General features: G+C 44.9%; 1 protein-coding gene across 1 annotated transcript; it reads right to left on the bottom strand.

Moving 5' to 3' along the window:
* Positions 1-6660: 6660 nt before the first annotated feature.
* Positions 6661-10927, bottom strand: LOC120239057 (40S ribosomal protein S25-like). The gene is made up of 3 exons (XM_039243156.1): positions 10909-10927; positions 7942-8011; positions 6661-7051 (listed from the first exon to the last, which is right to left on the bottom strand). Exons 1-3 carry the CDS (start codon positions 10925-10927, stop codon positions 6661-6663), a joined length of 480 nt encoding a protein of 159 aa, XP_039099087.1.
* Between the last annotated feature and the right edge of the window lie 381 nt (positions 10928-11308).

The following is an 11308-nucleotide window of genomic DNA, read 5'->3' as shown; positions in this document are numbered from 1 at the left end:
AAGGAGAGAGAGCAGGGGAAGGACAGAGAGAGGGGGTGACAGAGGAACCGAAGCAGTCTCCACACTGACTGACAGCAGAGAGCCCGATGTTGGGCTTGAACTCACGAACTGTGAGATCATGACCTGAGCCAAAGTCAGACACTTCGGCACCCCAGGTGCCGACTGAGCCGCTTCAGCACCCCAAGAGGCAAGGTTTTTAATCAGCCCCCACAGCCTTTCCGGAGATGGGTCTCTGCCCAGAGAGACCAAATGCCAAGGCTCAGGTATGCTGGGGATACAGGCTCAGGGAGGCCACCTTGGATTTCCACCTGCTGGATCTTGCCTCTTAACAGAGACAGAACCCCACCTAGTTCCTATTAATCACATTTTTATTATGGAGGAGATGAGTGGAGAGCTCTAGTTCTATGTGGACTTGGGAGAGAACCTGGGATGAAGCTTCCCAGCTTCACTCTTTACTGATGAGCACAAGTTTAGCAGGACTGATGCAAAGATCCTACCCTCTCCTCCTCTTCCTTTTCTGTGGACTAGTTGGAAGAAGTCTATAAAACCACATTATTTTCAGTCTTTGAGGCGAGGCTGATCCACCCCTCCTCTCGCTCATTCCTTTGAAATGCAGAATCCTTTTTGCCCCCGCCTGGCCTGGGCACCCGGTTTGCCCCTGCATTGTCCTGGAGCAAAGCAAGCTCAGATCTGCCCCATCAGCAGGGTGTCTGTTCCACCTTGGCGGGAGTGCAAGAACGCGCAGACCTGCCAGTGGGAAGGGTTTAAAGGAACCGAAGTCCCAGCCAGGGCTTTTAGCTGTCATGATTTAAGTAGTCAGCCCGTTTGTTCATCCAAGCGGGTCAGCGGGATCCAGTAGAGCAGTCACAGGGGAGACAGAGAGACAGAGCGAGGGGGTCGGCAGCAGGGTGTTATTCCCAAGGAAGGATTAATGACTCAGGTTAAGTACAGAAATACCCTTTCTGTGATTAAAAAACAAAAAAGCCTCACGACACAGTTCTAAAATTACTTAGGAAGGAAGTGTATCTTTAAAAAAAATTATCCAGAAATCTTTCAACATATGAAGAAATGCACAGTACATTATAACTCACAAGTATGAACTCTTCTAACATCCTGATTTAACATGAAGCCCTATTGAATTTTATTTAATTTTAAGGAATAGAACCTTCCAAGTATCAGTTGAAGCCCTCTTGTGCTCACTCTCCATTTCTCTACGCCATAGGAGGGGCTATGCATCTTTCATTCCATCAGAAGTAGTTTCAAAGCAGTCAGAGAAACAGAAGCTTGTAAATTAGCTACTAGCATTAAAACATTCCCTTTAACTTCTTCGTCTTCTTCAGGTGAGCAACGTCATTATCTTCAATAGGACCATTACCGTCAGTCGCAATAAAATATGTCTCCACTACTGTAAATTGCAACACAACCTCCAAGTCATAGATTGTTCTGGAATGGGTCTGAAATGGCCTTAACAGTTACAATGAGAAAACTAAGACCCCAATAGGTGACAAGTCTGTATAGTGAAACCTCACACTCAAGTACAGAAGCTGGGAAGGAATGGCATGACTCTCCCCAGGGCCCCAGCACCCCTGGCCTGGATCTGAACATAGGAGACGTGCTCCATAACCACCTGTTGCACGATTCCCTCTGTTAATGAACAAATGAGCAGCTAAATCCTGCCCATAGTGCATATATAGTTCATGCCCTGAACTTCCACCTAATCAGCAAAAATCTGCTAGGGATTCACCTTGTTACTTAAAATAATGAATGGAATCTTTCACAAAACGTCCTAAGTCTAGAAAAGTCTGCTTGGGATCTTTAAAACACTTCAGTTGGTCAGTAGGTTTTCATTAATATGCAAGAGAAAGTGTTAGCTTTTTGGAGAGAATCACTCATACACACACACACACACACACACACACACACACACACATACACACCTAAAGAAGGAAAAAAAAAATTAGGCTTGCTTGGGTGGCTCAGCTGGTTAATCATTCGACTTTAGCTCAGGTCATTATCTTGAGATTCATGAGTTCAAACCCTGCATCAAGCACTGTGCTGACAGCGAGCTCAGAGCCTGGAGCCTGCTTCAGATTCTGTGTCTCCCTCTCTCTCTGCCCTACCCCCACTTGCTCTCTCTGTCTGTCTCTCTCTCTAAAAATAATAAAAAATGAACATTAAAAATTTTTTTAAAAAGAAAGAAAAAAATGAGACCCTGCCATCAATGTTTAGCATAGTTCAATAAAATGCCCAGAAGCTAGTTGCCCTGGGTGTGGTACATCCTATTTATTTATCTACTGTCTGCTATGTGCCAGGAAATAAGAATGGATAAATCACAGCCCTACAGGAGTACACATCTCTTGCCTGGTGTGGCATTTATAAGCTTACTGGCTAGGCTGAGGGTCACAGCTGGAGGCTGCATGAGAGAGACTTAAAAACCCCTAGAGATGCCAGTTTATTTGTTGGGACTCAAAGCCAGGTTTCAGTAACACCAAGCTCTAAGCCTTACCAGAGTTCTCAAGGGACTGCATCAATTTCTCCCCAGGAATCCGGGCTGGGCAGAGGGAAGGTGGTAGAGTGCAGGGCAGAGAGATTAACAAGACTGCCTGGGGAGGGGACTGATGCTGTGATTCTTGGCTGGATGGTCATATTAAGACATACCTGAGTGGTCAGGCACTGTATTACTCATTGACTCCTTGTAACAAAACTGTGAGGTAGTTGCTATTAAACTCTCCAATACAGATGAGGAAACCAAGGTGCAGAAAGATTAAGTAACTTGTCTAAGGTCACACAGAAGTAGTGGAGTGAGGTTCTTTCCCAGGCCAGGGACTCCACAGCTCATGTCTCTCTCTCTTGGTTTCTTTGTTGTTGTTGTTGTTTGTTTTTGTTATTTTGTTTTTAATTTATTTTAAGTATTATTATTTATTTTTGAGAGAGAGAATGAGACAGAGCATGAGTGCGGGAGGAGCAGAGAGAGAGGAAGACACAGAATCTGAAGTGGGCTCCAGGCTCTAAGCTGCCAGCACAGAGCCTGTCGCAAGTCTCGAACTCACGAACCGTGAGATCATGACCTGAGCCAAAGTCGGACCCTCAACTGACTGAGCCACCCAGGTGCCCATCTCTCTTGTTTTTTTTAAAATGAGTTATAACTTAGAGTAAAATTCACTCTTGTTAGTGGTGTACATTTTTTTTGTAATTAAAATTTTTTTTTAATGTTTATTCATTTTTTGAGAGAGAGAGACAGAATGTGAGTGGGGGAGGGGCAGAGAGACAGGGAGACACAGAATCTGAAGCAGACTCCAGGCTCTGAGCTGTTAGCACAGAGCCCAGCCCAGGGCTCATGAACCGTGAGATCATGATCTAAGCTGGTCAGATGCTTAACTGACTTAGCTACCCAGGCACCCCAGTGGTGTACAACTCTATGAACACTGACAAATGCATACAATTACATGACTACCACCACATCAACAGAGCAGTCTCATTATCCTCAAAAATATCCTGAGCACCTGGATGGCTCAGTTGGTTAAACATCCAACTCGTGATTTTGGTTCAGGTCATGATCTCACGCTTTGTGAGTTCAAGCCCTGCATCAGGCTCTGAGCTGACAGTGTGGAGCCCGCTTGGTATTCTCTCTCTTTGATCCTCCTCTGCCTGTACTCTCTCTCTCTCTCTCTCTCACTCTCCGAAAATAAAGGAACATTTTTAAAAAATTCCCTTGTTTCCTTTGGTAGTCCGTCTCTTCCCTCCACCCACCTGCAGCCCTGGGCATTCAGGGATCCGTCTGTTTTGCCTTTTCAAGGATGTCATATAAATGGAATTATGTAGCCTTTTGAGACTTGCTCCTTTCACTTAGCAAAATGCATTTGAGAGCTATTCTTCTTCTTTGGTTGCATACATCTGTTGTTTGTTCCTTTTTAGTGATGAACACTGTTACATTGTATGGATGTACCACTGTTTGTTTCCATTCACTAGTTGAAGGGCATTTGGGTGGTGCCCAGTTTGGGGAGATTATGGATAAGTGTTCATAAACATCTGTGTACAGGTTCTCATGTGAACTAAAGTTTTTCTTTCCCTTCGGTTAATGCCTATGAATGGGCTCATGTAGCCCATGCTTTTAACCAGGCCCGGAGGTGCTAGGGACCCTAGATATGTTCACAGCCCCTCCTTTGGGGGGTGAGGGCATAAAGAAAAGATTTTTTTTCAACCTTTCAGAAAACTCAGAAGTAATTGTTTTTGTTCTAGTCTTCACATTTTTTAATATAGAAGAAAATGATTTTATAATCATAATAAAGTCTTAAGCTAAAAACATGATGTTTAATCTGTGACAAGTGCTAAAAACTAAACACTACTGTTTTTACTATTTGTGAGCTTAGTTCTCACACCCCAACAAAACTCACCCTTTCACATTACTTACTAGGTGTTTCCTATGTCACTCTGAAAGCAATTCTGGTCAGACTGGCATGCAAACGGGATATGTGAGGTTTTTCTCTCCCTCCTCTCTAGAAGTCTCCTCTTTCCTCTCAGGTTTATTTTAACTCTAATCCATTCTCCTCCCTTCCCTAGTCTCCTCCCTTCTTTTTACACATTATCTGCTTTGGAAGAGGGAGTTGGGTTCTCAAATGGAAGCCTCCTTGCTATATGTTTGGTTAAAATCCCTATATCAAGTCGAGGGCATCAGCTAAGCCATGTCATCTGACTTTGTGTCCTGATGTGTACATGTAAGCAGTGTGGGAATCTTCCCATTTCCAATGACCCTGCTCTTTCCATTGTTATGTGACAAATCACTGGCTCTCCTACAACATGGGTTGTAGTGAATCCACAAAATGAAACAAAACTTAATGAAAAGAATTCACCTGCCACACCTCTCTTATATAGGTAGAGGGATCATTTTCTCCTTCTCTGGGGTGGATGTATTGAGAACTTCTTTCAGAGTTAATGCTGGACTGCTTATACATTCAACACAAGCATAAGCAAGGATCGAGAAAACCCTCATTGCTATGGTCTGTTGGGCTCATTTTCAGAAGCCAAGTGTGACATCTTTTGAGGTTTCTGAGTGCCTGAGCCCATGTTCTCCTGAAAGCAGCACCTGACTGGAATGCTTCTTCTTCTTCTTCTTTTTTTTTTTTTTTTTTACAAATAGTTTATTGTCAAATTAGTTTCCCTGACTGGAATGCTTCTATGTGAGCTACCTATCTGAGAGTGAAACAGGGAATGGGGAAGAGCCAATAAAAGGGTGTGTTATTGAATTGGCCACTTTCTGAGTAGCTTTATCAAATGCATCTCAGGAACATTCTGAGGTGAGGGAGAGAAAATGGGGAAGCATTTATGCCTCTGCTCTCAGCCCCTAGTGGGCAAGGGCAGCCCCATGGGCATTAATACCCCTGCACTCTCCTGGTGTCTGTGGCAGTGTGGGGAAAGCCATGGATATGAACCCCACATGGGCCTATTGGCTACACAATGTCATTTCAACAACAGCTAGTGTTAGTTTAAGGGCTTCAGGCTCTTGTGGAGTAGGCGGCAAAGCTCTCTGGAAACTCCTAGGGCTTGGATCTGGCCTTTGTCTTCCTATTGCCATGACTGTAAAACTCTAGCTGCCCCATGTGAGCTGGCAAGAGTGGTGGCTGTGGAATTTCTATTTGGAAGAGGCCTGGGGGCAGCCCTGGTTGGGGCTTGGTGGTAGATCTTGAAGCTGTGTTTGCATAGCAGACATTACATCTACTTAGACTGTAGTTTGGGGGTGCTCTTAGCTCCACCAAGGGCAAGGTCCTTTTGAGCAAGTTCTGCCCATGGTATCCCAGAGTCTTCAATGCTTTCCATGCCTGATCTCTACCAAATTGTGCAGAGTCCTTGGCGGGGCTCTTTCCATTTCTCATCCTATGTGCCAATGTGGCCTGCCCACTCCTTCACTGGGGAGAAGGTGAAAGTGAGCAAAGAAGCAATCCTCTCCCAGAACAGGAGCTGTAAATGAGGTCTTGGTTGCCAAGCCTTCAGGGAAATATCTTCAATCCCCAAAGTTTGTGACTCTGGACTCTAGGCAGTATGATCCAAGCACAACAGAGAGAGCAGTCAGTTATGCAGTGTCCTCTGGTGCCAAGTTTTCGGAGCGGGAGTCATGGCGGTCACACTTACTCAATCAGCCCTTAGACCTGAAGAAAAGTGACCTCTTAGTATGTGATTTGTATTCCTTTATGCATGTCTTAGCTTGAAGAGCACTTGCAAATGACCGTGTATCCATAATCCTCAGCAGTTGTCTTTTAAACTTTGGTTTTGCTCCTGGTAAGCATCACTATTTCCTCCCCAATTAGCTTTGACTTGGGGGAGGGGGCAGGGCAGAATGACGAAGCAAATTGGAATCCCCTTGCTTTGTGGCTTTGCTCACATGTCTTTGCCATGTCATTCTCCCATCCTGTTCCTACTTCTAGACATCCAGTACCTTGAAGCCCCACTTTCGCTCAATTGTCTGTCTGCTCCAGTTCCCAGAGCCCATCTTTGAAAACATAGCATTTTTTTGTTCAGCTCACTTGGCCATGCATCACTTCTGCCTAATGGCAGCTCTAGTCTTGTCATTTATTTTCTTTCTGCCTTATCTTTGTCTCCCTCACTCCCTGCAGATTATGAGCTCCTTGAATTTGCTTTATTTATTATTTAATAAAGTTTTGTTTTTCACAATGTACAGTTGGTGGGACCTGTGTATGCATCTTCACCAGCAGCTGGTACATCTCTGCCCTTGGTATTTCTGGTGTAAATGACTTGAGCTCTGTGCTTTGAAACTGGTTCAATAAGTCCTTTACTAAGGAGCTCCCAAAGGACTGCCCAGGCCAGGGAGCCCTGAATCTCCAGTCTCTCAGAGACAACAGCTGGGGTTATAAGTGTATAGTTGGGAACTTCCTTATGGAGTTGGTTATATGTCGCTTTGTCAAATAAGACTAGGTCATTGAGCTTGTCCCAAATTTTGTCTCTGGACCACTTCTTCTTTTTGGCCTTGCCCTCAGATTTGTTCACTGGGTCTTTGTCTTTCTTGGGCGACTTTCCAGCATCTTTCTTCTTGTCGTCCCTGTAGCATAGTGAAGCTCGGAGAACAGCTGCCCTCACTGCAGGCTCACTAAGGTGTCAGACATAAAAGCCCCTTGAATTTGCTTCGTATTTCTCTGTAACCTGCACAGAACCTTGTCCAGTGCCTTAGACACAGTAGGAATCAGTAAATGCTCCTTGAATCAATAAATGAATAGAAAAAGGAATCATGAAAATTTGGGGAAGGACACTCTGATGGCCTCTATTTCTACCAGGTCTTAAACATGTTCAAGAAATTAGCCAGTCCTGTGCCCTTTGGACCAATGCTTGTAGGGCTTGCTTGCTAGCATCTTTGTTTCTTCCACAGACATTTCTTGAATACCATTCCTAATGGCCATCATTAATGGTGTAGACTCCAAAAACAGGCCACTTTGAGTCAAATCCCATCTCCCTCTTCTAGGCTGTATGACCTTGGACAAGTGACTCAGCTCCCTGAGCTTCATTTTCCTAATTTGTAAAATGAGAATGATGATAGTGCTGGACTCTAAGGGTTATCATGCAGTTGAGATGAAGTAATGTATATAAAACCTTTGTCAGGAACCAAATGGTGAGTGCTTACAGGAATAAGATATGGTGCCTGCCTGGGGAGCTCATTACCCAACAGAGAAATAAATGCACACTAATGCAACTCTGTATCTTGAGTTGAGTGCCCAGAAGCCAACCTGGAGACATGAATTCGAGTGCAAGTAGTTTGGAAGAGATGTCACGAAATGCAGGGAAGGGCCTGAGGAGGGGAGATAATCTATGATACTTTAATGAACAGGTTACCACTGTGGGCAACTGGGGCTCAGCCCTGCTGGGACCTCTGGGTGACAGACAACTCAGAGTTGCCCCTCCTTCTCCCAAGGGCAAGAAAGTTGGGGCATTTTTCACCATCTCCTGTTAGTCATTGCTTGAGGGTTTTTCCCAAAGGCCGACCTCTCCTGCACTTTCGTCCTGTTCTCTATGAGCAGTCAAAGAAAACTCTCAGGCTAAGAGTGAAAGGTGCCTACAGAAGACAGCCTGGAGACAGGGTCAGAGTCTCCACTGGACACCATGTAGGGACTGTAGGTGGGGTATGAACAATGAATACACTTGCTGTGAGTTACTCTTGTCATCTGTGAGAGCTGGTGGAGAAACATAATAATTACCCTTAAATCTGTCTAAAGAGAAGATCGGGCTGTGGGGCAAATGCCTCTGAAGAGAACCTTGTGGCCTGTACAAGGGATGTGCTGTGATGGGCGGCACTCAAATCCCAGCCGCACCCTATCCTGGCAGCACTGAAGGTCGGCTCTGGAAATGCAGAGACTGCTTGCTGCCCAGGGTCTCCATGAGAAAGGCTCAGGCTAATTGTCTCACCAGAAGTCCGTGGCCCTGCTGTGTTAGCAGCAGGCAGCAGAGGCAGGAGAGAGCTAGCTCACTATTCAAAACGGCTCCTGCTGCTTCAAGCACCTCCTCCCACTTCTTAAACCTGAGAGGGAAGGGGAAACAAATGTACAAAAAGCACAGTAACTTTGGGAAAAATTTGCAGTTTTGCCTTTATATGTTCTTCATTACAGTCTCTCTTCTCCCTGACACAACTGTCTCCAGAACTTACGGTCAGGAAAAAAAATGGGCTTGGGGTGCCTGCGTGGCTCAGTTGGTTGAGCTTCTGTCCGACTCTTGATTTTGGCTCAATCTAGGGTCGTGGGATCAAGCTTTGTGTCAAGGTCCATGCTGAGCATGGAGTCTGCTTGATATTCTTGCTTTCTCCCTTTGCCTCTCTTGCTTGCTCATGCTTTGCTTCTCTCTCTCCAAAATGAAAGGAAAAAGAAAAAAGAAAAAAAAGCGGGGAAAGGAGCACCTGCGTGGCTCAGTAGGTTAAACTTCTGACTTTGGCTCAGGTCATGATCTCACAGTCTGTGAGTTCGAGCCCTGCATCAGACTTTGTGCTGACAGCTCAGTGCCTAGAGCCTGTTTCGGATTCTGTGTCTCCCTTTCTCTGCACCTCTCCTGCTAACACTCTTTCTCTCTCTCAAAAATAAATAAACATTTGGAAAAAAAAGAAAGGGAAAGGAAAAAAACCAGGCTTTTGAACAGAGCTGGAGAGAATTCAAGAAGTATTCTTATTCTACAGGCAGTTTGAGAGGGTCCCTTGGGGACCTGGTGCAAGTCTGGCTCATAGGCATAGCTAGACTAGGAGGTACAAGACAGGGTGACTTGGGGGTGCTTGCAGGGCACCCCTAGGAAGCCCATACCCCCATATTTTAGCCCTCTTGGTCCATTTAAAGCTGTAATAGTAATTTCATGCCTGCAGTTTTTATTTTTTAAGTATTCATTGTTGTCTCTATCAGAGCATGAACTGGGGGGGCGGTGGTGAGTAGGGTTCCCTCCAGAATTCATGTCCACTCAGAACCTCAGAATGTGACCATATTTGGAACTTGGGTCTTTGCAGATGTAATTGGTCAAGATGAGGTCATACAGAATCAGAGTAGGGCCTAAATCCAGTATGACTGGTGTCTTGTAAAAAGAAGGCAATTTGGATGCATAGGCACAGATATGCAGGGAAGGGGGCCACGGGTGGGCAGAGGCAGAGATTGCAGAGGTATTGACACAAGCCAATGAAAACCAAAGATGGCTGGCAACCGCCTGTTGTGGGAGAAGGCAAGGAAGGAATCTCTTCCAGAACCTTCAGAGGGAGCACAAGACTGCTGACACCTTGATTTCTGACTGGTGGCCTCCAGAACTGTGAGATAATCCCTTCTTGTTGTTTGGAGCGCCCCAGTCTGTGTCACTTGTTATTGCAGGTTTAGCTCAAAGCATGGTGGTTGACTCAAGATGTTAAAGGTTGCTTCTTGAAGAGTACATATCACCAGAAGGTGTGGTCCTTTCCATCATGGCTGCTGTCATAGCTGTAGAAATTAGGGTATCAGATGCTGAGAGCAGGACCCAGGGGTTTGGGGCGCCGGACAGTTGCCTCTTGGGAGGACTGGACAGTACTAGGGAAAGGAAACACTTGAGAGGGAGTTGAAGGGAAGCCAAGACTTCTTTTATCTGCTTCCCAGTTTGGGCTAGTGCTGGCCTGGTTTCAGGGCCCTCACATCTAATTATATGAGTTTAGAAAGGCTCAGACACTCTTTCTGGGTGTGGGGCAAATCCTCAAGAATCTAAGGTCCTGACCGTGGATTCCTCCAGCTGGACTCCGGAGGACAGCGTATCACCAGGGGTGGGGAAAAGGGGATGGTGGTTTGGAGTTGAAGTCAACTCTCGCAAATAGCCCATTGTTCTCTTTCATCCTTCTGTGAAAGAGGATCAGAAGTTCACTGCATGGCTCTAAGGAAGTTCCTGGCAGCTCTGTTTATAATAGCAAGATTTTGGAAATGACCCAAATGTCTGACAATGGATGATTGGTTACATAAAGCATGGGTTAGCCAGACACTGGAATTCTATTCAGCCATTAAAAATGATGTCATGGATGACTGTTTTTTGACATGATAAAAGGATATCATATATGGAAAATACACACCGCACATATATATTTTACACAAATTATATATGTATGACATATGTTTGCAGCATAGGAAAAGATCCACAGGAAATAAGACCAAGGTTTTAACAGGAGCCTTTACTTGCTGGTAAGATTGTGGGTGATTTTCTCCTTGACAATAGACACATATTTGTTTGTAATATAAAACTAAAGTTGTTTTTAGTTTTAAAAAATGTTTCTCCAGTGTTGTATAGATTGGCCATGAGCTCACTCTCTCCTTCTCTTCTATCAAAACTTACTTTTCTGACTTTTTTTTTTTTTTTGGCACAGGTTTGGGTTCTCTCTCACTCAGTCAACACAGAGCCGTGACAGCAGCACAGAGAAAACCCCGTTACCAGGGGGATGGACAGTCATGCTGCAGATTCGGGCATCTCCTTGGGACTTGCCTCTTTGGTATTGGGATCAACTAAGATCACCTGTGATGGTCCTTCCTCTTTGTGCAGGGGAGCGTAGACTTCCTGACCTCAACTCCTGCAGACCATTCAATGTTGTGTCAGCCTTTTATTCTCTCTGTTAAATCTTGTCTTGCTTGAAATCCTAAATTTCACACCATGTCTCTAAATATTGATTTTAAAAAGGTTTACTCAAGTTCAACTCAGCCAGCATTTATTTTACTGATGACATTGTGCTAGGCTTGATCACCAAGACAAGGGTCTACCCTTGAGAAGGGACTGTGGCTGATAGGGGCACCTATTAGGTGCCAGACACTTTGCTGAGGACTTTATATACATTCTC

Source organism: Hyaena hyaena, unplaced genomic scaffold, assembly GCF_003009895.1.
Source record: "Hyaena hyaena isolate Hyena2069 unplaced genomic scaffold, ASM300989v1 scaffold_224, whole genome shotgun sequence".
Taxonomy (NCBI): Eukaryota; Metazoa; Chordata; class Mammalia; order Carnivora; family Hyaenidae; genus Hyaena; species Hyaena hyaena.
Note: the sequence above shows the minus strand (reverse complement) of the source record. Positions and strands in the feature narration are given on the sequence as shown.

Excerpts from the sequence above, each read along its gene's own strand:
- LOC120239057 (XM_039243156.1), bottom strand. Across the intron at positions 7,052-7,941 it reads GCAATGACTAACAGGAGATG|GGACGACAAGAAGAAAGATG; the intron begins GTGAAAAATGCC and ends ACTATGCTACAG.